Source organism: Tasmannia lanceolata, unplaced genomic scaffold (genome assembly GCF_043159265.1).
Source record: "Tasmannia lanceolata isolate RefF3 unplaced genomic scaffold, GAP_Taslan_0.1 ptg000037l, whole genome shotgun sequence".
Classification (NCBI taxonomy): Eukaryota; Viridiplantae; Streptophyta; class Magnoliopsida; order Canellales; family Winteraceae; genus Tasmannia; species Tasmannia lanceolata.
Window position 1 is genome coordinate 14,390,477 of NW_027518714.1, and position 23,510 is coordinate 14,413,986.

Sequence of the window (23,510 nt, forward strand, 5' to 3'; positions counted from 1 at the left end):
TTGCAAAGGGAAATGATATATCCGCCCCTTTTGATCACCAGGAACACCCCCTGTCAGTGTATCAATGACAAAAGAGGGGCTGCTGTACTTATGTCAGAAGGATTCAATGCCCTTGATTGCCAGAAACACTAACAGGGGGTGTTCCTGGTGATCAAATGGGGCGGATATATCACTGCCTTTCTGCAAATTATCCAACCTTACCCAATTATATGTTTCCAATACATCGGTACGTGCTAGTGGAGAGATGGAGAACATAACTTCTTACAAATAATCAAATAAAGTAAAGAATATTTATATTCGTTCTTGTTTGTCATATAAGACACTACTTGATGAAAGAAGAAAAGCATCAGAATACACTACAACTTGTACAGGGACACAATAATATAATTACAACAATGCGCTAAAGAAATGAAATAGCCCGACCAAATACAAATCATACTCTCTCTCTCTTTTCTTTTTTTTTTTTTTTTTTTTTTTTTTTTTTTTTTGATAGGTAAGCTAGGGTTTGGCTGGGCAAATCATATTCTCTACATAAGTAATATCACTATGTACATGCTTGCATGGCCTTTACGAAGATAGATGTTGACCATTGCCCTTCTGTTTTAATATCTCCGAACCATGGAGAAATTGTTTGTACCATCGGGCAGATAGTTTTGGAACTCTCTCCAAAGTATCATAATCCACATAATGTAGCCCAAACCGCAATGTATAACCATAAAGCCACTCGAAATTGTCAATGATTGACCATACGAAGTAACCCCTCACATCAGCACCTTGCCTGCAACCAAAAGGACAGATACGATTCTCTTATATGAGTAACATATAGAGGTCATGTCAATGGGCCAGGACAGTCCAGACCAATAATCAATGGGTTTGGGGCATCATCTACAGTCCGATGGACCCTCTTCGGATCCATATTAATTGGAATATTGGGACCCTCTATTAATTTGAATATTGGGCCCAACTAGTGCTCTAAGATATGTGGATTCTGGACAGTCTAATCCAATCATGATCCGATCATTACTAGGCGAAATTATATATCCTCATGTTTTTAAAGGTACAAGTAAAAAAGATGTGTATATGTATGTATTAATCTATGATAAAATACCTCATGGCAACTGTTAGGGATGCCAAGTAGCTTCGTAGGTATTCTACCCTGCCCCCGTCATTGAGTAAGTCTTTCATGGGAACATTAGGACTGCTTTTTTGTGCATAACCTGCGAGTGAAGTTAGGTAACAAATAAGGGACATTTTTTATATTGTAATACTATATATCAACATATGTATCTATGTATGTATTTGTGTCTTACCATTTTCTGTGATAAACATTGGGGTATTGTTGTATCTTTCCATCATGTACATCACAATCTTTTCCATCCCCCTCGGAACCACGTAGAAGCCTGGCATTGCCGTCTGCACGAAAATATTCATTGTATTTAAACGGCTTATATTTCTTTCTTCTTCCTAGCAAAAAGATGTCATTAGGCAATCTCCACCAGCAAAAAGAAGCCTTGCCAACCACGCCCTAAGGCCCTGTTTGTTTTAGACTTTGAGGATCAATTTTCATTTGAATCCAAAACCGATTATTCGCGTAATTGGCCATTTATTTTGCAGAGTGAATTGATTTTGGACTCAAATAAATTCTACATCCCAGAAACAAGTGTATCTTTGTTGGAATATAGAATCAACTTGAGACCAAAATCGATTCTACAATTGTGAACCAAATGCCCAATTTTGCCAAGAAACGGTTTTGGGCTGGGATTCGATTCTCCATATCCAAAACAAACATGGAATAAGGCTAGTTGGGCAGGCTCAACAAACCAAATAGATTTCAAACCTAAACTAGCCCATGGGCACTATGGTAATTTTAAAATTAAAGGGATGTGAATTTACAAGGGTCTGGAATTAGAATTAGCTGAGCAAATTATCCCATATTTCCAAATTAGGATCACAGCAACTCCCCTGATATTTCCGGGGCAGTTTCGTCATAATAAATTCAAGAATAATTAACAAAAAAGAAAAAAAAGAAGATAAATTCTATTTGTTTTTCCTTCTCAAATTGAAATTTGAAACAATTACCGGAGTTCCGATTGGGAGTCCATCTCTTTCTCCTGTACTGACCGTGAACATTTCCCCTACAGAAGTGTTTGATCCGCATGGGGAAAACATACAATCTTCTGCATAGAGGCTCGTGTAATGGTTAATTCCGATAAAATCCAATTTATTTTGTAACAAACTCCTTTCATGCGGTGAAAATGTCGGTAATCTCGAACCCAAAATCTCACGCATTTCAGGAGGATAATCACCATAAATTATAGGATCCAAAAACCTGCAATTATAATGTTTACATGAAAACATTACAATATATGAATTTAGTTTAACAGTATAACATAGCACACAACAATTAAGCATAAAATTCACTACTTTTTTCTTGTTTAGCTTACCAGGCAATGTCGAAAGCTAGAGATCGTTGAGCAGCCGAACGATCAGCTGGGATATTTCTAAGTGGTTCATACCAACATGTGGTCATCACAATCCCAATAGAGCCACCTTGTTTCACCTTCATCAATACAACAGAAAAAATCACAATAATTAAGAAACCCTGCAAATTCTTTTGCCCTACTAAAATCATAGCATAAATATTTTTTATATAATTAGGAGTATTTTTGTTTGTTATTAATTATTCTATTTAAATCACATCTATATATATTAGGGCTGCAACTCGAGCCGGGTTTTACCCGACCCGCATCGACCCGACCCGAAAATAGCCTGGGTTGGGTTCAGGTTTCATGGGTTTCGGGTCGAGCCGGGTTTGAAGGGGCCCGACCCGACCCGACCCGACCCGAGTTACATAAGTTATAGTATGTACATTTTTTTCTATTGTTAGTTAAAAGTTAAAAGTGAAAACCCACGCACCCACTGTTATTGTATGTGAGTGTAATTTCTGCTTCTATGAGATGAGTTGATTCAAGTGTTTGATTCAGCATTGTTTGATTGTAATTACAACATTGTTTGATTACAGCATTGTTTGATTCAAGTGTAATGTGAGTGTAATTACATCATTGTTTGATTCAAGTGTACTGTGAGTGTAATTTCTACTTCTATGAGTTGAGTTGCCTTGCCAAACAAGAATTTTCCTTACAAAATTGCGTCAATGTGAAAAAACCCGACCCGACCCGACCTGAGATTTATCATGGGTAGGGCCGGGTTTGGGAATCGTGGGTTTTCCGGAAAAAAAAACCGACCCGACTCAACCCGAGATATTTCTCGGGTAGGGTTGGGTTCTCCAAAACCCGACCCGAGTTGCAGCCCTAATATATATGATCCACACACACACACAAATATATATATATATATATATATATATATATATATATATATAGAGAGAGAGAGAGAGAGAGAGAGAGAGAGAAAGAGAGAGAGAGAGAGAGAGAGAGAGAGAGAGAGAGAGAGAGAGAACGGTTCCTACACATATGTGTAGATAACTTATCTACACACTAGCTTAAAATACAGTGGGGGCTACATTATTTAGGTGATCCAAACAATTCATTTTTAAGGCCCTCACATAGATAGGACTTTAAAATGGATGGCTTGGATCACCCAAACAATGTGGGTCCCCACTGTATTTTAAGCTAGTGTGTAGAGAACTCTCTACACATATGTGTAGGAACCGTTCTCTCATATATATATATATATATATATATATATAGAGCAATGATAGATATAAGAGAGCCCTTGCATAAAGAGCCAAAAAAGGACTCCTGGTTAGATCCACGTCATCAAATGTAACTGATTTTACATTTTCTCACGATTTTAAAATGTAACTGAAAATGACATAGATCCAATCAAGAGCCCTTTTGTGGCTCTTTATGCACGGGCTCGCTTGTATCTATGATTGCTCATATATATATATATATGATATTTTCCAAATAACATCATATTTGTACAAAATTATTTACCTGATATCTTTTCCTGTAAATATCAGCTGCGGAAGCGTGAGATAATATTACGTTATGGGCTGCGATGTATGGCTCTATCGCAGAGTCACCGGTGGGACAGTCACCAAAAGGTTTTGAACAATGAGAGGGCGGATATGTTCCGTAAAGGTAACCATCTGGGACCATAACATTAGGCTCATTGAAGGTGCTCCAGTATTTAACCCTGTCACCAAAAGCCTTGAAACAAACTTCGGCATAATATCCAAAATCTTCCCTGCAGAGTTATATACAACAGAAGAGAGAAATCAAGACGAACACCCATGACGATGATACTAAAAAAAACGATTAACACCCATGACTATGATATTAAGAAACATAATAATTTTTAGTATGTTTTATAGTGTAGGGGTTGTGAACTTGTGATCCAAGCGTTATACGAGAGTACTGAGTTAAATTTACAAACATATTTGTTAATGAGTTTTCTCTATCTTTGCTTATATATATACTAACTCAACTTGTCTTATATGTTTAATCAGCTGTTCCAATTCCCAAAAAATTGTCAGCAGCCTTTGACAGCTGGTTAAAGCCCATGGGACAAGTTGAGTTTGTGCCTACTATCAAGATTAAAAGTTAAAAAGAGAGTAAAATCCTTACTGTATTTGTGAACTCAACCATGCACCATATCGGTCTTCGAGTTCTTGAGGGATGTCGTAATGGCTTAATGTTACAAATGGTTGTATCCCTATTAGAAGGACATAATTGTATAAGATTAAAACAATATATCTACATATAGGAACAAGTATGTGTATTTATATATAACCAAAACGAAAAATAATTACCTTTTAGTAAGAGGGAATCTATAAGATTGTTGTAAAATTCAATTCCCACAGAATTTATTTTCCCAAATCTACCCTCTGCATCATGGAAATGATTTTAGGTTGAAGATAAAAAAAAAATCTTAATTAAATGGTAAAGAACAATTGATTAATTGAACTCACCTGGGAGGATTCTTGACCATGCTATGGAGAATCTGTAGGAATTTACTCCGAGGGATTGCATTAACTCAATGTCTTTCTGTTTATATATCAGTATTCTAAGTCAGAAATTCTTATATTAAGCTGCTACAAATTGATCTTCCTAAAGAAACTACTGTGTAATGTGAAGACATGGGTTGCATATAATGAAATCGTATCCAAGTGTACAGTTGAACATCAAGTTTTCCTAATCAAAGGCAAATAATCTCAAATATAAATTCATCGAAAATGCTTGGAAATAATACCATGTAAAGATGGTAATGGTCATCAGCAACATCTCCATTGCTTCCATCCTTTATTTTTCCTGATTCATTTAAGAAGAAGAAGAAGAAATCAAATATCTTCCTATGGATAAAATGGGTTTTAACAATCAAGATTACTCCTATTGAAGAAAGAAACAATTACCTGGAATATGAGAGAAAACATCCCAATTGCTCAGACTTTTATTACCTTCTAAGTAGGCACCTTCAATCTGGAAAAGTAAATACAAGAAAGTCAGTGTTTAAATTCCATGCAGTACAACATGGTATCAAAAGAATTTTTTTTCCCAACATTAAAAAAATGTGTTCTATTCCATGACTTTTGCTAGTGTAAAATGTTAAAAGGTGGGCCCCGCATGTTCTACACGGATGCAATCGGATGCGTTGATCGGATACACAGCCATAATTGCGGCCAATTGCAGTTGAGATCTCCTCGATCGAACGATCCTAGCCCTTGATCCATCAAACTATGATCAGGGTTCGTTGAATGCAAATTTGTTACAATACTACAAGACTACATGCAAGAATCAATGCATCCTTGCAATGCAAATTGCGTAAAATCCTTACCTGATAAGAAGAGGTTGAAGTTCCAAACAAGAAATCATCAGGAAATTGGCCACGATGAACGAAACAAGCAATGGAAGAGAAGAAGAAATGAAGAAAAAGTAGAATGCAGATGGCCTTCATATTAAGAACTTGTGATGAACAAAAGTGGACTTAATCTGATCAGAGTTAGGTGAGAGTGGGTGTGGATGAGGGATTTAAATAGAGGAAGGGTATGAATTTATTCAACATTGACATGAACTGTATTTGTGGGTAAAAATGAATTTCACACGCAACATCCTAGGATTGCATCAAATACACGTGGTAATCTTTCTTTTCACTTTTTCCAAAAAGGAAGTTTCTAATCTTAGATCGGTCTTTATCAGGCCACGTGTCATGTTAGATGGTGAAGTTACCGTTTCTCGTGACAAAAATACCTTGTTTTTTGGCAAAATTTACACCTATTACAGAACCCTATTACCCTACACCATGTTTGGGAACAACTTTCTTGCTTCTCGAACGCGCCCAACAAGGATAACTATCTATGTCATGGCCCATGTTTTTTAGATGATCCAAACCATTCATTTGATAGGCCCTCACATTGATAGGGTGTGCCCAAAAAATCAGCTCCATATGATCATCTTAACCCTTCAATTTGTGGAGGTTAAAAATGGACAGATTTGTGGAGGTTTATATCCGTCCATTTTAGCCTCTACAAATCGAAGGGTTGAGATGATCCTATGAACCACCCTATCTATGTCATGGCCCATCAAATGAATAGTTTGCATAACCCAAACAATGTGGGCCCCCACTGTATTTGGTACCGTAGCATTTCTTGTTCAAAGAGAGTTTGGTGTAGAATTTGAGGATTTTGGGAAACCCAGAGCAGTTAAACATATTTACTGCAAATATTTTTCAAAAAGTTAAAACATTTTTACTATAACATTGGGAATTTTTTTTAACATTACGTATTATAGGAAATATCTCTGCGTTAGAAATTTTTTTGCCTCAAATTCTTTATGCACTTGCTGCAACTACCAGTAAGGAAGGTTAAAGTCATCCAATTTTTTGGTAGGTAAAACGTGGTGTTTGAAGGATCCATATTAGTTTATCACTCTTGACGTTGTTTGTGTGGGACGCGTGCCAAGGAATGGGAAGGCATTGATGGTGATTGTGATGAGACTCAAACCAAATACTAGGTTGATTTTTTCTTTCTGAATCTGTATCTATAACACATATTTTTTTTGCAGATGATGTTATGGTCTTCACTAAGGCTGCTACTGTTGATGCAAGAGGCCTTCTAGATTGCATTAATGTATTCAAAGCCTGCTCGGGTCTTGAAGTTAACCTATCTAAATCAGAAATTTTCTTCTCTGGAACAGATAACAATCTGAAGGACTCAATCTGCTATTTTCTCAACATGTTGGAAGGCAACCTTCCAATCAAATACATGGGGCTCCCATTAGTTACATCCAGGTTAACCTCAAAAAGATTGCAAGCTTTTGATTGATAAAGTTAAGAAAAGAATTCTTTCCTGGTCCAGTAAACTTCTCTCTAGAGTTGGGCATATTGAGCTGGTGAAAATCCGTCTTGAACTCATTTCAAATTTACTGGTCGGCTTCCTTTCACATTCCAAAAGCGACCCTCAACGATATAGAAAAGATATTCAGAAATTTTATTTGGTGTGGTTGCAATCCACAGAAGAAATATCATCCTCTGCCATGGAGTGACATTTGCACTCCTAAAGTAGAAGGTGGAGCTGGCTTGAGATCCCTCTCAGATATAAACAGAGCATTCCAAATCAAGCAGGTATGGAATATAACTCAGAACAGAAACACTCCCTGGAATCACTGGTTCAATGCAAAATATATTAGAAATCGGAATTTTTGGCTTATCAAGATGCCTCGCAACCCATCTTGGGCTGTCCGGAGTATCCTAAAAGCTCGTGAAGATGCTAGGCCCCATTTCTACTATGCTGTGGGTGATGGTGCTAGCATAAACTTTTGGTTTCAACCTTGGGTCCCGTCTGGTGTCATTATTTCTCAACCTTCCACGGGCCCCTTTTTCAATGTTATTCCGAGCAATTTCTCTGTTAAGGATGTAATTGAGTCTGGAAAATGGGACTCCATTCAATCAGAATCATACCTCATAAAGCTGAAACAAATCACTTTTGATGCTATTTTCTCTCAAACCTCCTCTGATCGTCCAATTTGGAAACCAACAAATGATGGTATCTTCACTGTAAAATCAGCCTGGAATACCATCAGATCCCAAAAAGCCAAAGTCGATTGGTCTTCTTCTATATGGTTCCCTGGTAACATACCGCGTCATAGTTTCATCGCTTGGCAAGCAATTAAAAACAAATTACGCACAAGAGATCGCCTTCCCTTCCTGAATGGCCAAGACGATCTTAGATGTCCTCTTTGTCACGCCGAACCTGAAATCAGAGATCACCTGTTCTTCTCTTGCTCCTACTCCACCTGGATTTGGAGATTGGTGCTTTGGAGAATCTCCAAGAGGAAAAAATAGAAGAAAAGTTTAGGCGAAGAAGAATTATGGCTTCGATCCTCCTTCCCAGGTAAAGGACAAGCTGCAATCTCTGTTAGAATTCTCTTTGCTTCCTCTATCTATCACATTTGGTGTGAGAGGAACGCTAGAATCCATAATGAAAAATGTACTCACAAGCAGGACCTCCTCAAGCAAATTCTCTCGACCTCTCGCACAAAAATACTGTTCCTTAGGCTTTCAGACTCACCTTCCGAGGCCAGCTCCCAAATTGCGACAAACTTGTCGCTCCCCATTTTCCAGCAACCCAAAACATCAAAATTCTGTCGATGGATCCCCCCCCGACCTCAGCCACCATAAACTAAATAATGATGCATCCCTCATGGACAACTCTGGATCTGTTGGGGGCCTTATTAGAGACCATCTCAGCTGCCCCATTGGCCTATTCTCGGAAATTGTCCCCCCTGAAGCTATTCATCACCTGGAGATCGAAGCCATCCTTCACGGTCTAAATATAGCAGAGAATCTCAGCATCCGCAGCTTATGGATTGAATCTGACTCAATCCATGCCGTCAAAGTGATCGAAGGCACTCAAGCTTGCCCTTGGAGGAAATTCCAAACTCTAACCACGATCCACAGTAAGCTCAGAAATCTAAACTCTTGGAAAATTTCCCATATTTGGAGAGAACAGCAGACATCCTTTCTAAACAGGATTATTTTTGTAAGGGTGATAATCTCCCCCCTAATTTTCTGTCCCCCTCCCTTGTAGAGGTCTTGTCCTCGGACTCTTTGGGGTCCCTCTATGAAAGATTGTAATATGCTTTTTTATCTATATATATGGTAGGGGTCTGCCTAACCCCAGCTTGCCCATCAAAAAAAAAAAATGGCTAACGATGGAATCTGGTCAATTGGACGAACAAAGATAGAATAGCCCGATTCTGAGAAGGTGATTTGTATATTTACTCAATGTCCACATAGGGAAGGAGATTTTATATGGTGTGGGCCTAAAGTCCACTATTTTTCAAAAAGTACAGTGGGGCCCACTTCGTTGGATGATCCAAACTGATCATTTTTTGGGCCACAAGATAAGTAGGCTGTGTCTTGAAAATCATCTTCAGGGGATGATCATATCTTAACCGTTTGATCTGTAGAGGGATTGCATATCATGGAAACCTATTTAGATTGAAGGGTTAGGATCATCCTGTGGTGATGATTTATGGGATATAGCCTATTTACGTTGTGGCCCAACAATTAGTGGTTTGGATCATCCTACGAAGTGGTCCCCACTGTACTTTTTGAAAAATAATGGACCATAGGCCCAGCCGATCTAAAATCTCCAAGGTAAGTTAGTAGGTTGTCGTCGTGTTTTAGCATTTTAAAAGAAGGTTCTTTAATTCTTTTTATAAAAAGTTTTCCAATTTAACATTTGAGTTTTTATATTGCGGACGTACGGACATCCTAAGTGTAGAAAAAGAAAATGAAGTGCGGCCCCCGTTCTTGGGTGATCTAAACCATTCATTTGTTGGGACTTATATAGATATAGGTTCCTTGCATCCATAATCTTCCACGTTCGAACATAAATCAGCTCCATTGGATCATCCTAACCCCTCCAAAAGCTAGGGCAAAAATGGGCAGATTTGTGAAAAATGATGTCTGTCCATTTTGCCCTCCACTTTTGGATGTGAGCTTGAAGCTCATATATATATATATATATATATATATATATATATATATATATATATATATAAGGAAAATGATTGTGAGCTTGAAGCTCATATAGCTTATATGAGCTTGAGGGCCCAAACACATGTGGGCCCACATTGTTAGGATGATCCAAAGCATTCATTTGAAAGGCCCTTACATAGATAGGGTGTGTACAAAAAATCGGCTCCATAGGATCATAATAACCCATCCAAAAGTGGAGGGCAAAATGGGCAGACACCGTTTGCCACAAATCTGCCCATTTTTGTCCTCCACTTTTGGAGGGGTTAGGATGATCCAATGGAGCCGATTTTTGGTACACACCCTATCTATGATGGGGCCTTGCAAATGAATGATTTGGATCACCACAAACAATGTGGGACCCATGTGTTTGGGCCCTCAAGCTCATATAAGCTATATGAGCTTCAAGCTCACAATCATTTTCCTCTATTATATATATATATATATATGTTTTTTTAATATATAGAGAGAGAAAAGTGTAGATATACATACGTGTAGCTAACTTAGCTACACCGACGCCTTAAAATACAATGGGTCCCACATTGTTTCGGTGATGCAAACCATTCATTTGATGGACCCTCACATAGATAGGGTGTGCCCAAAAAATCAGCTCCATAGGATCATCCCAACCCTACGATTTGTGGAGGCAAAAATGGACGTGTAAAAGCCTTCACAAATCTGTCCATTTTTGCCTCCACAGTTTGAAGGGTTTGGATCATCCGATGGAGCTGATTTTTTGGGCACACCCTATCAATGTGAGGGCCTATCAAATGAATGGTTTGGATCACCCAAACACTGTGGGCCACTGTATTTTAAGTCGTCGGTGTAGCTAAGTTAGCTACACGTATGTGTAGCTTCACTTAACTCATATATATAAATATAAATATATATATATATATATATATATAAATATATATATATAAGAAAACGGTTCCTACACATATGTGTAGAGAGTTCTCTACACACTAGCTTAAAATACAGTGGAGGCCCACATTGTTTGGGTGATCCAAGCCATCCATTTTAAAGGCCCTCACATAAATAGGGTGTCTACAAAAAATCAGATCCATAGGATCATCCCAACCCTACGATTTGTGGAGGTAAAATGGATGTCTTTAAACCTTCACAAATTAGTCCATTTTTTACCTCCACAGTTCGAATGGTTAGGATGATCCTATGGATCTGATTTTTTATGGACACCCTATCTATGTGAGGGCCTTAAAAAGGAATGGTTTGGATCACCCAAATAATGTGGCCCCCACTGTATTTTAAGCTAGTGTGTAGATAACTTATCTACACATATGTGTAGGAACCGTTTTATATATATATATATATATATATATATATATATATATATATATATATATATATATGAGGAAACTGTTGGTGCGCTTATGGTGAGCTTAAGCGCCCAATCACATGGGGGCCCACTTTGTTAGGATGATCCAAAACATTCATTTTAAAGTCCCTTACATAGATAGGGGGTGTACCAAAAATCAGCTCCATAGGATCATCCTAACCCCTCCATTTGTGGAGGACAAAAATGGACAGACACAAATCTGCCCATTTTTTGTCCTCCACAAATGGAGGGGTTAGGATGATCCTATGGAGCTGATTTTTGGTACACCCCCTATCTATCATAAGACCTTGCAAATGAATGGTTTGGATCACCACATGTGATTGGGGAGCACCTATGGTGCGCTTAAGCTCACCAACAGTTTCCTCATATATATATGAGAATAGAGTTCCTAAGGTGTCACTTCATATAGCTTATATGAGGTGGCGCTCACAAAACATAAGGGGCCCACATTTTTGGGGTGATCGAAACCACTCATTTGAAAGGCCCTTAGATGGATATGGTGCTTACAAAAAATCAGGTCCATAGGATCATCATAACCCTTCCATTTATGGAGGTTAAAAATGGGCATCTAAGGGCCTTTCAAATGAGTGGTTTCGATCACCCAAAAAATGTGGGCCCCTTATGTTTTGTGAGCGCCACCTTATATAAGCTATATGAGGTGACACCTTAGGAACTCTATTCTCTCTCTCTCTCTCTCTCTCTCTCTCTATATATATATATATATATATATATATATATATATAGGAAAGTGAAGCTACACCGCCGGCTTAAAATACAATGGGCCCACATTGTTTTGGTGATCCAAACCATTCATTTGATTGGCCCTCACATAGATAGGGTGTCCACCAAAAATCAGCTCCATAGGATCATCCCAACCCTTTAAACTGTGGAGGCAAAAATGGACAAATTTGTGAAGGTTTTTACACGTTCATTTTTGCCTCCACAAATCGTAGGGTTGGGATGATCCTATGGAGCTGATTTTTGGTGGACACCCTATCTATGTGAGGGCCAATCAAATGAATTCTTTGGATCACCAAAACAATGTGGGCCCATTGTATTTTAAGCCGGCAGTGTAGCTAAGTTAGCTACACCAGCGGTGTAGCTTCACTTTCCTCATATATAGATAGATATATAAATATAAATATATATATATATATATATATATATATATATATATATATATATATATATATATATATATATATATATATAGAGAGAGAGAGAGAGAGAGAGAGAGAGAGAGAGAGGAAACTGCTGGTGAGCTAGCTTGCCCGATCACATGGGTCCCACATTTTGGGGAGTGATCCAAACCATTCATTTTTAAGGCCTTATCATAGATGGGGGGTGTACCAAAAGTCAGCTCCATAGGATCATCCTAACCCCTCCATTTGTGGAGGACAAATATGGGGCAGATTTGTGTCTGTCCATTTTTGTCCTCCACAAATGGAGGGGTTAGGATGATCCTATGGAGCTGATTTTTGGTACACCCCCCATCTATGTAAGGGACTTTCAAATGAATGGTTTGGATCATCCTAACAAAGTGGCCCCCCATGTGATTGGGCAAGCTAGCTCACCATAAGTTTGGTGAGCTTAAGCTCACCGATATATATATATATATATATATATATATATATATATCGGACCATGGGTGACCAATCCACCCTTCTATGGTGTGGATTTAAGGATGCAAATAAACCGGAGGGAGTTGATGGTGACAACAATAAAAAAGAATCTCATTTTTGTGGGTCAAGCCCTTGCTGCTCGCTGACAGCAAGCCAGATTTCAGTAATCGGTGGCCGGGTGATGAGGCCGTGGTATTGCTGCCACCCCTTCTGCTTGGTCATTGCTTCTTTGCTTTTGGGGCCACCCTAAGACAAAAGACATAAAGGATATTTCAAAAGTGAAATGATAAATGCGCCCCTTTTCATCACTTGAGACACCCAGCAGCAGTGTATCAATTACTGGAGAGGGGCTGATGTACTTTATGTCAGAAGGATTCCACAGATTTGATTGCCACGTACACTGCAGTTGGGTGTCCCATGTGATGAAAATGAGCGCATTTATCATTTCCCATTTCAAAAACTTATTACAGGTAGTTTACTAATTTCACCCCCATCTCTTGTAACTTTCGAACTAGGAAAGAAAAGTAAAATTGGAGAATCTTTAGGGTATTTTTGAAAAGTGTGGCCCGAAAAAAGTGGGAACTGTGTTGATCTCTGATAAGTTTAGACTTTTACTCTTCCCTGTCTCCTTGGACAGGTGTTGGCCCGCCATTACGTAGGGCTCGCATCTGAGCCTTTTCCTTTTGGGACGAGATTACCTTATTGTCCCTTAGATGATATGCCTTTTGATGCTACGTGTTGGTTCGCGATTAGAAGGTCCTTTTTGGTCCCCATCAGTACAAATCAAGAAGCTGATTTTTGCAAGGGCGCCCTTCATTCTATCATTCCCCATTTTACAATAGTACCTTTATGGGAGAAATTATATGGTGCCCGATCAGGCATGCCCTTGTGAAAAAGGGCCGCCCTTGATGTTTGATCCAACAGCAGCCCCTTAAAAGGATGAAAAAGGGGACTGATGTTGGATCAAATATCAAGGGTGACGCCTTTTCCAAGGGCATGCCCGATCGGCACAGTATAAAAACTCCCTTTATGGACTTTGTTTTAAAGCGTGGTATTAGACTTGAACTGTTTGAGCCCAATAATCAATTCTAAGGACCGGCCAGAATTAATTTTTGGAACTCAAATCGATTTCCTGGAACCAGAATTGATTCTCTAGCTGGGATTGGAATTGACTCTCTAGAATTGAATCCGAAATTCGGGAATTGAAATTGATTCTTTGGGACCAGAATCACTTCTCTGTAAACAAAAGTTGATTAATTAGGCCCATAGTGAATTTTAGTGTCTTGAGTTAATTTTTAAGATTTAAAGTTAATTCTGGGACCCTCCGGTGCACCATTGACCTAACGTCTTTTGTTTTTTACTAGATAAAGACCTCCTATATATGGTGATCAAACCAAGGGTTATAGCTCAAGGAAGGAGGCTTTCATCATGGGCATTTGATACCCAAAGCGTAGAGACCTTAATGTGTGCAAACTCGATGATTTTGCAAGCCTCACTTAATTACTATGTATTGACATTTGCATGGATTATTTGACTAACTGTATATATGTGTACCTGTGTGATTGGGTTTAGTTAGGACATTACAAATTAATTAGTTAATATCAACCTTGTATGGAATAATAATTCTCGTATACTTTCACTATCGTCAGTACATCAGAATCGAGATGCTTTTAGTAAAAAAGTCAATTTTGGTACTCTTATTATATCACATAAAGGAGGATATCAAGGCAACATGAGAGTAGCCACAACATTTTGAGTTGCATTAACATTTAGTAGTTAGCTGCAATAGTCGGTTGCAGCTAACTGCATCAAGAGGACTTGGTGCGCTTGAATTGATTGAGAATCCATTATATTGATTCTGATCGATCTAATTCAAGTGCATATAATTAACCCTGGAGTAACCACCGCACCTTGTGCCGTGAAGAGAATCCATTGTTGGGACCTGGGTAGAACTCACACTTAAAAGCTAGATAGGGAGGGTGCCCAAGTCCTTGTAAGCCCTTCCACATCCATTCACTTTTTCTATGCGGGAACTTTGCTTTCGCGTGGAACCCCCAACAACTATCAATGGTTAGTCTTTAGTTTGGTTAATCACATTTGAAGTTTTGTTGATTTTTTCCCCCTTTTCAGATTGTTTTTTTTATTTTTTTTATTTAAGATTTTGCAAATTATCCAGCCTTACCCAATTATATGTTTCCAATACATCGGGTATGTGCAAATGGAAAGATGGAGAACATAACTTCTTACAAATAATCAAATAAAGTAAAGAATATTTATATTCATTATTGTTTGTCATATAAGACAGTAGTTGATGAAAGAAGAACAGCATAAGAATGCACTACAAACTTGTACAGGGTCACAATAATACAATTAGAACAATGCCCTAAAGAATTGAAATAGCACGACAAAATACAAATCTTATTCTCCCTCTCGATTTTTTTTTGGATAGGTAAGCTGAGGTTTGGCGGGACCCCTACGGGTTTCAAATCATATTTTCTACATAAGTACTATCACTATGTACATGCTTGCAGGGACTCTACGAAGATAGATGTTGACCATTGCCCTTCTGTTTTAATATCTTCGAACCATGGAGAAATTGTTTGTACCATCGGGCTGATAGTTTTGGAACTCTCTCCAAAGTATCATAATCCACATAATGTAGCCCAAACCGCAATGTATAACCATAAAGCCATTCGAAATTGTCAATGATTGACCATACGAAGTAACCCCTCACATCAGCACCTTGCCTGCAACCATGTGTACATATATTATTGCTAAATCATGCAAAAAATCACACAATTACAAAAGGACAGATACGATACTCTTATATGAGTAACATGTAGGAGATTTTATATGGTGGCCGACCTTTACATGGCCTTTACATGTAAAGGTCGGAGAGAGAAAACTCCCCTCCCTTGATTTTTATCCAAGAAAAGCCTCTTTTTTTACTTTTCCTTGTATCAAATATCAAGGGTGGCATGTTTTTTCTCTCTCTCTCTCCGCCCTTGTTACTCCACGGTCGGCCACCATATAATTTCTCCAATGGGCCAGGACTTTCCAGACCAATAATCAATGGGCTTGGGGCATCATCTACAGTCCGATGGACCCTCTTCGGATCCATATTGATTGGAATATAGGGACCCTCTATTAATTTGAATATTGGGCCCAACGACAGCTCTAGGATATGTGGATTTTGGACAGTCTGATCCAATCATGATCTGATCATTATTAGGAAATTATATAGAGCGGTGATATTTTCACCCGTCCCCCTTGCAGTAGTCATGCGTCCCCCTTATAACTTGATGTGACGTCAAAAAGCGTTAAAGTTGCTCACTGTTCACGTCAAATCCGGTAATAAGGGGGGCGCATGCGTAATGCAGGGGGAGTGAAAATATCATCTCCCATTAACCATGATACAAATAAAAAAGATGTGTATATAGCTTCCATTCTAAACACGAAGATGTACATATCTGAAGATCAAGAATGGGCAGAGTTCACACTTCTTGAATATCAATCTGAGGTTGCATTCACGGTGATTGATGTATATGTATGTATTAATCTATGATAAAATACCTCATGGCAACTGTTAGGGATGCCAAGTAGCTTCGTAGGTATTCTACCCTGCCCCCGTCATTGAGTAAGTCTTTCATGGGAACATTAGGACTGCTTTTTTGTGCATAACCTGCAAGTGAAGTTAGGTAACAAATAAGGGACATTTTTTATATTGTAATACTATATATCAACATATGTATCTATGTATGTATTTGTGTCTTACCATTTTCTGTGATAAACATTGGGGTATTGTTGTATCTTTCCATCATGTACATCACAATCTTTTCCATACCCCTCGGAACCACGAAGAAGCTTGGCATTGCCGTCTGCACGAAAATAATCATGGTATTTAAATGGCTCATACTTCTTTCTTCATCCTAGCCTTTGTTTATGCGGCGAATGAGAAAGGTCGAAAAAGCAAAAAAAAATGTCATTAGGCAATATCCGTCCTCAAAAAGAAGCCTTGCCGGCCACGCCCTAAGGCCGTGTTTGTTTTAAGACTTTGAGGATCAATTTTAATTTGAGTCCAAAACCGATTCTTCGCATAATTGGAATTTATTTTGCAGGGTGAATGGATTTTGGACTCAAAATAGATTCTAGATCCCACAAAAATGTATTTTCTTGGCATCTAGAATCAATTTGAGACCAAAATTGATTCCACATTTGTGAAACAAATGCCCAATTCTGCCAAGAAACGGTTTTGGGAAGGGATTCGATTCTCAATATCCAAAACAAACATGAAATAAGGCTAGTTGGGCAGGCTAAACAATCCAAATAGATTTCAAACCTAAACTAACAGATGGGCACTTTGGAAAATTTAAAATTAAAGGGATGTGAATTTACAAGCCTATGGAATTAGAATTAGCTGAGCAAATTATCCCAGTTTTCCAAATTAGGATCAAAGAAGTTTCAGGGTCATTTTCGTCATTTAAGAATAACTTGATTGAGTAAGTAAGCCTGTCTGCAGTTGAGAATTTCCAGTCTTTGATTGTGGGAAAAGAACAGTGACACCTTAGAAAATAATTAGCAAAAAAGGAAAAAAAAGAAGATAAATTCTTGTTTTTTTTTCTTCTTAAGTTGACATTTGAAACTATTACCGGAGTTCCAATAGGGAGTCCATCTCTTTCTCCTGTACGCACCGCGAACATTTCCCCTTCAGAAGTGTTTGATTGGCATGGGAAGAACATGCAATCTTTGACATAGAGAGTTGAGTAATGGTTAATTCCAATAAAATCCAACTTATTTTGTAATTTTCTTCTATCTTCTAATGAAAATGTCGGCAATCTTGAACCCAAGATCTCACGCATTTCGGGTGGATAATCGCCGTAAATTATAGGATCCAAAAACCTGCAGTTACAAATAATAGATAAATTATTATATGAAATTATCATGATAGAGTGCTTACACTACTGATGATGATGATGATGAATTATTTATCTTGATAATGATAAGTAATAGTAGCAATTTGTGGGGAAATTTTTTTCATGCCTGCCAAACATACTCTATAGGCCCTGATTGTATTGCCAGAATTTTTTGGAAAAGAAAAGCTTTTCTGAAGTTTCATGCTTTTCCATTGTTTGATTACACATGAAAAAAAAACATAATAAGCAATGTGAACCCCTGCAAGTCAAGTTGTTTTATAGGGACCTTTAATTTATAATGACATCTCTAAGATTTATCATGTGGCTATAAATTATGGAATAAAAGTTTTTATGTCCATTTTCCATAAAAAAAAACAGAGCATGAAGAAATGTTTTTCTTAAAGGGCGTAAAATTGACTATTTTTCTCTGAATGCATGTATTGCTTACCAGGCAATGTCGAAAGCTAGATATCTTTGAGCAGCTGAATGATCAGCTGGGATATTTCTAAGTGGTTCATACCAATATGTGGTCATCACAATCCCAATAGAGCCACCTTGTTTCACCTTAATCAATACAAAAATGAAATCACAATAATTACGAAACCCTGCAAATTCTTCTGCCCAACTAAAATCATAGCATAAATATTTTTCATATAATTAGGAATATTTTTGTTTGTTAATAATTTATTCTATTTAAATCACATCTAAATCTTATATATGTGTGTGTGTGTGTGTGAGTATTATATTTTCCAACTAACATCTTCTTTGTACAAAATTATTTACCTGATATCTTTTCCTGTAAATATCGGCTGCGGTAGCGTGAGATAATATTACGTTGTGGGCTGCGATGTATGGCTCTATTGCGGAGTCACCGGTGGGACAGTCACCAAAAGGTTTTGAACAACGAGAGGGCGGGTATGTTCCGAGAAGGTAACCATCTGGGACCATAACATTAGGCTCATTGAAGGTGCTCCAGTATTTAACCCTGTCACCAAAGGCCTTGAAACAAACTTCGGCATAGTATCCAAAATCTTCCCTGCAAAGTTATATAAAACAGAAAAGAGAGAAATCAAGATTAACACCCATGACTATGATATTAAGAAACATCATAATTTTTAGTATTTTTTTTGTAAGGGTTTGTGAACTTGTGATCCAAGAGTTATATCAGTGTATTGAGTTAAATTGACTAACATATTTGGTAGTAAGCTTTCTATATCTTTTCTTATTTATATATACTAACTCACAGCGTCTTATATGTTTAATCAGCTATTACAATTCCCAAAAAGCTGTCAGCAGCCTTTGACAACTTGTTAAAGCAATGGGACAAGTTGAGTTTGTGCCTATAATCAAAACGTGGTTGTGCCCAAGGTTTTAAATTTCGGTTTCGAGGTTAATTTCGGTCCCCACCGAAACCGAAATTTCGGTAATTTCAAAGGATTTTTCAAAATTTCGGTGAAAATACCAAAAATTTGGCCGAATTTTCGACCGAAATTTGGTACATTTCGCCAATTTCGGATTTCGGCCATTTCAGTCTTGACGGAAATCCGAAATTTCGGCCGAAATTTAAAATCTTGGTTGTGCCTATATCATTTACCTTTTTATATTCCTGCAGTTTCAAATATTTCAGTTATAAAGAACCATATTAAGCAAATGACTAATAAGAAAGTAGTGGCAGTCAGAAGAAAAGTAAAAATAAACTAAAATTAAGACATGGGCTTCTGGTCATTATCATAATTTAAATTAGGGAAATGATATCCGCAATTAATCACTTGTATTGATAACGGCACTCTTTTCTTTTATTTACAACTCTCTATATGCAACTCCCAGAAAACTATCAACACCCAATAAAAAGTGTAAAATAAAGAGGGGAGTGTCATTACAAAATAGACTCAGGCATTAATTCCATTGAAAAACAGTTCAAAATGATAATGATCACTATTACTACCAACACAACCATCAATATTACCTTCCTCCACCTCCAGTAATTCCATTGAAAAACAGTTGCAAATAGAAAATTAAAAATTAAAAAGCAAAATACTTACTGTATCTGTGAACTCAACCATGCACCATATCGGTCTTCGAGTTCTTGAGGGATGTCGTAATGGCTTAATGTTACAAATGGTTGTATCCCTATTAGAAGAATATAATTGTATAAGATTAAAACAATATATTTACATATAGGAACAAGTATGTGTATTTATATATAACCAAAACAAAACAAAAAATTACCTTTTAGTAAGAGGGAATCTATAAGATTGTTGTAAAATTCAATTCCCACGGAATTTATTTTCCCAAATCTACCCTCTGCATCATGGAAATGATTATTGGTTGAAGATAAAAAATCTTAATTGAATGGTAAAGAACAAAGGATTAATTGAACTCACCTGGGAGGATTCTTGACCATGATATGGAGAATCTGTAGGAATTTACGCCGAGGGATTGCATTAACTCAATGTCTTTCTGTTTATATTTCAGTATTCGAAGTCAGAAATTCTTATATTAAGCTTCTACAAATTGTAATGTGAAGACATGGGTTGCATGTAATGAAATCGTCATATTGCGAAAAATATGCATGTTTCTAATCCAACTGCTCATATCTTCTAGATCTTATCCAAGTGTACAGTTGAACATCAAGTTTTCCTAATCAAAGGCAAATAATATCAAATATGAATTCATAGAAAATGCTTGGAAATAATACCATGTAAAGATGGTAATGGTCATCAGCAACATCTCCATTGCTTCCATCCTTTATTTTTCCTGATTCATTTAAGAAGAAGAAGAAGAAATCAAATATCTTCCCATGGATAAAATGGGTTTTAACAATCAAGATTACTCCTATTGAAGAAAGAAACAATTACCTGGAATATGAGAGAAAACATCCCAATTGCTCAGACTTTTATTACCTTCTAAGTAGGCACCTTCAATCTGGAAAAGTAAATACAAGAAAGTCAGTGTTTAAATTCCATGCAGTAAAACATGGTATCAAAAGAATTTTTTTCCCAACATTAAAAAAATGTGTGTTCCGCACCAAGATCTTTCTAAATGTTATTTTCTCCACCTGCCAATTTATATTGCGAAGTTGTTGCCTATTTCAAGTTTCTTTACCCGAATTGCCGCTGTCTACCCCCATATCAATATTTGCAAATCTATTACCCTATCGAAAGCATATCTACCATTTATTCATGAATTCCTTCCACCCATTAAGAATGCTGCAACCCTTCTCACAAATCGATTTCCAAAATTGCCCCACGAAAAAAATAGATACAAATTTTCTATTGCATGACTTTTGCTAGTGTAAAATGTTAAAAGGCGGCCCCCACATGTTCTACAAGGATGTAATCAGATCCGTTGATCCGATACACAGCCATAATTGCGGCCAATAGCCGTTGAGATCTCCTTAATCGAATGATCCTAGCCCTTGATCCATCAAACTATGATCAGGGTCCGTTGAATGCACAAATGTTACAATACTACAAGACAACATGCAAGAATCAATGCATCCTTGCAGTGCAAATTGCGTAAAATCCTTACCTGATAAGAAGAGGTTGAAGTTCCAAACAAGAAATCGTCAGGAAATTGACCACGATGAACGAAACAAGCAATGGAAGAGAAGAAGAAATGAAGAAAAAGTAGAATGGAGATGGCCTTCATATTAAGAACTCGTGATGAACAAAAGTGGTGTTAATGTGATGAGAGTTAGGTGAGAGTGGGTTGTGGAGATGAAAGAATGGGATTTGTTGAGGGGTGTGGATCAGGGATTTAAATAGAGGAAGGGTTTGAATTTTTTTCAACGTTGACATAAACGGTATTTGTGGGTAAAAATGAATTTCACACGCAAAATATACGTGGAAATCTTTCTTTTCACTTTTGCGTTCTTTTTCCACGAAGGAAAGTTCCTAATAACTAGAGCGTCTTTATCAGGCCACGTGTCATGTTAGATGGTAAAGTTACCATTTTCTCATGACAAAAATACCCCTTATTTTTTGACTAAATTTACGCCTATTAGACAGACCTGGACTCTGTTTGGGAAGAATTTTCTTGCTTCTCGAACGCCCAACAAGGATAACTATCCACAGAGAATACGGAACGGCATGCGACTTGGATAGCATGCCACGTGTCTTATAGATTGGAAAAGGAATTAATATTTTCACGTTAAAGATTTTCGGTCTTTGTTTGGAGGCTATGGAGTTTGACACGCTACGTGGCATTCCTACGTGGCGCAAACTAAGTTGATATGATCTTGTAGGTGGTATGAAATCTTCTTGAATGTTGCAACTGTTTTCTTGTTTTCCTAACAAGGTTATTGTGGTTTCTATTCTACTAGTGAAACTAGCCGTGCGATGCACGGTTTTATTTTAAATTTAAAAGAAAGTGTAAGAGCGGAAAAAATGAGAAATAAGAAGGATAAGAAAAAAAACCAAAAACAGTACATGGTATGAATGGTAATGCATTAATAGTGTTTGGATCAAATATAAGGGCGGTGCTCTGACAAATAAGGGTGCAACTCGGGTCAGGTTGAAGCCAACACGAAACTCTAAACCATCAATCCGAGCTCGATTGGACTCTCAACCTGATGAAGGCTAAACCGAGCCAACCCGAAAAATTAATATCTCAACCCGACCCAGAACCGGACCCAATTTACCAATTCAAGTCGGATGACCCGGTTAGGGTGATATCTTTCCCCTTAGGTTTTTATGTTCTAAAAAATAAAATAGAAAAATTAGGGCTGCAACTCGAGCCGGGTTTTACCCGACCCGCATCAACCCGACCTGAAAATAGCCTGGGTTGGGTTCAGGTTTCATGGGTTTCGGGTCGAGCCAGGTTGAGCATTCAAAAGCCCGCATGAATCTCGGGTCGAGCTGGGTTTGAAGGGGCCCGACCCGACCTGACCCGAGTTACATAAGTTATAGTATGTACATTTTTTTCTATTATTTGTTAAAAGTTAAAAGTGAAAACCCACGCACCCACTGTTATTGTATGTGATTGTAATTTCTGCTTATGTGAGTTGAGTTGATTCAAGTGTTTGATTCAGCATTGTTTGATTGTAATTACAACATTGTTTGATTACAACATTGTTTGATTCAAGTGTAATGTGAGTGTAATTACATCATTGTTTGATTCAAGTGTAATGTGAGTGTAATTTCTGCTTCTATGAGTTGAGTTGCCTTGCGAAACAAGAATTTTCCTTAAAAAATTGCATCAACGTGAAAAAAACCGACCCGACCCGAACCGACCCGAGATTTATCATGGGTAGGGCCGGGTTTGGGAATCGTGGGTTTTCCGAAAAAAAACCCGACCCGACCCGACCCGAGATATTTCTCGGGTAAAATTGGGTTCTCCAAAACCCGACCCGCCCGACCCGAGTTGCAACCCTAAGAAAAATGGTGTTTGTAGTGTAGTATTTAAGGGCTTTCAGAGCTTGTTGAGAACTGTAATATTCGTCTGACAGCCATTTAAATGCTACACGACAAAAATTTCAGCGCATGTTTATCAAAACATTGGAGCGCAGAAATCATTTCTTTGTTTTTTTTTTCACATGTCGAGTTTTGTTGTGCGTCGGGTCAACCCATAGTTAGCAAAACGTGATTCGGGGAAAAAGGGGATGGGTTGAGTTTA

General features: G+C 37.7%; 2 protein-coding genes across 3 annotated transcripts; both read right to left on the minus strand.

The window, feature by feature from the left end:
* Positions 1 to 276: 276 nt before the first annotated feature.
* Positions 277 to 5,981, minus strand: LOC143862177 (beta-glucosidase 18-like). Of its 2 annotated transcripts, XM_077373182.1 has the most exons (13): positions 5,800 to 5,935; positions 5,553 to 5,685; positions 5,378 to 5,444; positions 5,218 to 5,276; positions 4,937 to 5,012; positions 4,778 to 4,852; positions 4,593 to 4,680; positions 3,960 to 4,212; positions 2,445 to 2,560; positions 2,080 to 2,329; positions 1,311 to 1,413; positions 1,109 to 1,217; positions 277 to 778 (listed from the first exon to the last, which is right to left on the minus strand). In XM_077373182.1, the coding sequence occupies exons 4-13, from the start codon at positions 5,218 to 5,220 to the stop codon at positions 568 to 570; spliced, it is 1,284 nt and encodes a 427-aa protein (XP_077229297.1). In that variant the 5' UTR covers positions 5,221 to 5,276; positions 5,378 to 5,444; positions 5,553 to 5,685; positions 5,800 to 5,935; the 3' UTR covers positions 277 to 567. The 2 variants fall into 2 exon arrangements, with proteins under 2 accessions (XP_077229297.1, XP_077229296.1); XM_077373181.1 differs by lacking the exon at positions 5,553 to 5,685 and having other exon boundaries at positions 5,800 to 5,981.
* Positions 5,982 to 15,239: 9,258 nt separating this feature from the next.
* Positions 15,240 to 21,612, minus strand: LOC143862058 (beta-glucosidase 18-like). The gene is made up of 12 exons (XM_077373051.1): positions 21,426 to 21,612; positions 20,753 to 20,819; positions 20,593 to 20,651; positions 20,279 to 20,354; positions 20,124 to 20,198; positions 19,937 to 20,024; positions 18,678 to 18,930; positions 18,343 to 18,458; positions 17,631 to 17,880; positions 16,757 to 16,859; positions 16,555 to 16,663; positions 15,240 to 15,728 (listed from the first exon to the last, which is right to left on the minus strand). The coding sequence occupies exons 1-12, from the start codon at positions 21,543 to 21,545 to the stop codon at positions 15,518 to 15,520; spliced, it is 1,527 nt and encodes a 508-aa protein (XP_077229166.1). The 5' UTR covers positions 21,546 to 21,612; the 3' UTR covers positions 15,240 to 15,517.
* Between the last annotated feature and the right edge of the window lie 1,898 nt (positions 21,613 to 23,510).

What these genes read in the sequence shown, in the direction of transcription:
- LOC143862177 (XM_077373181.1), bottom strand. Translation starts at nt 5,919, where the DNA reads ATGAAGGCCATCTGCATTCTACTTTTTCTTCATTTCTTCTTCTCTTCC. An exon ending in CTAGCTTTCGACATTGCCTG is followed by an intron (nt 2,330 to 2,444) that starts GTAAGCTAAACA and finishes TTATAATTGCAG; the next exon opens with GTTTTTGGATCCTATAATTT. An exon ending in AATGTTTATCACAGAAAATG is followed by an intron (nt 1,218 to 1,310) that starts GTAAGACACAAA and finishes CTTCACTCGCAG; the next exon opens with GTTATGCACAAAAAAGCAGT.
- LOC143862058 (XM_077373051.1), bottom strand. Translation starts at nt 21,545, where the DNA reads ATGAAGGCCATCTCCATTCTACTTTTTCTTCATTTCTTCTTCTCTTCC. An exon ending in AGATTCCCTCTTACTAAAAG is followed by an intron (nt 20,025 to 20,123) that starts GTAATTTTTTGT and finishes TTCTTCTAATAG; the next exon opens with GGATACAACCATTTGTAACA. An exon ending in TGGTTGAGTTCACAGATACA is followed by an intron (nt 18,931 to 19,936) that starts GTAAGTATTTTG and finishes ATAACTTTGCAG; the next exon opens with GGAAGATTTTGGATACTATG.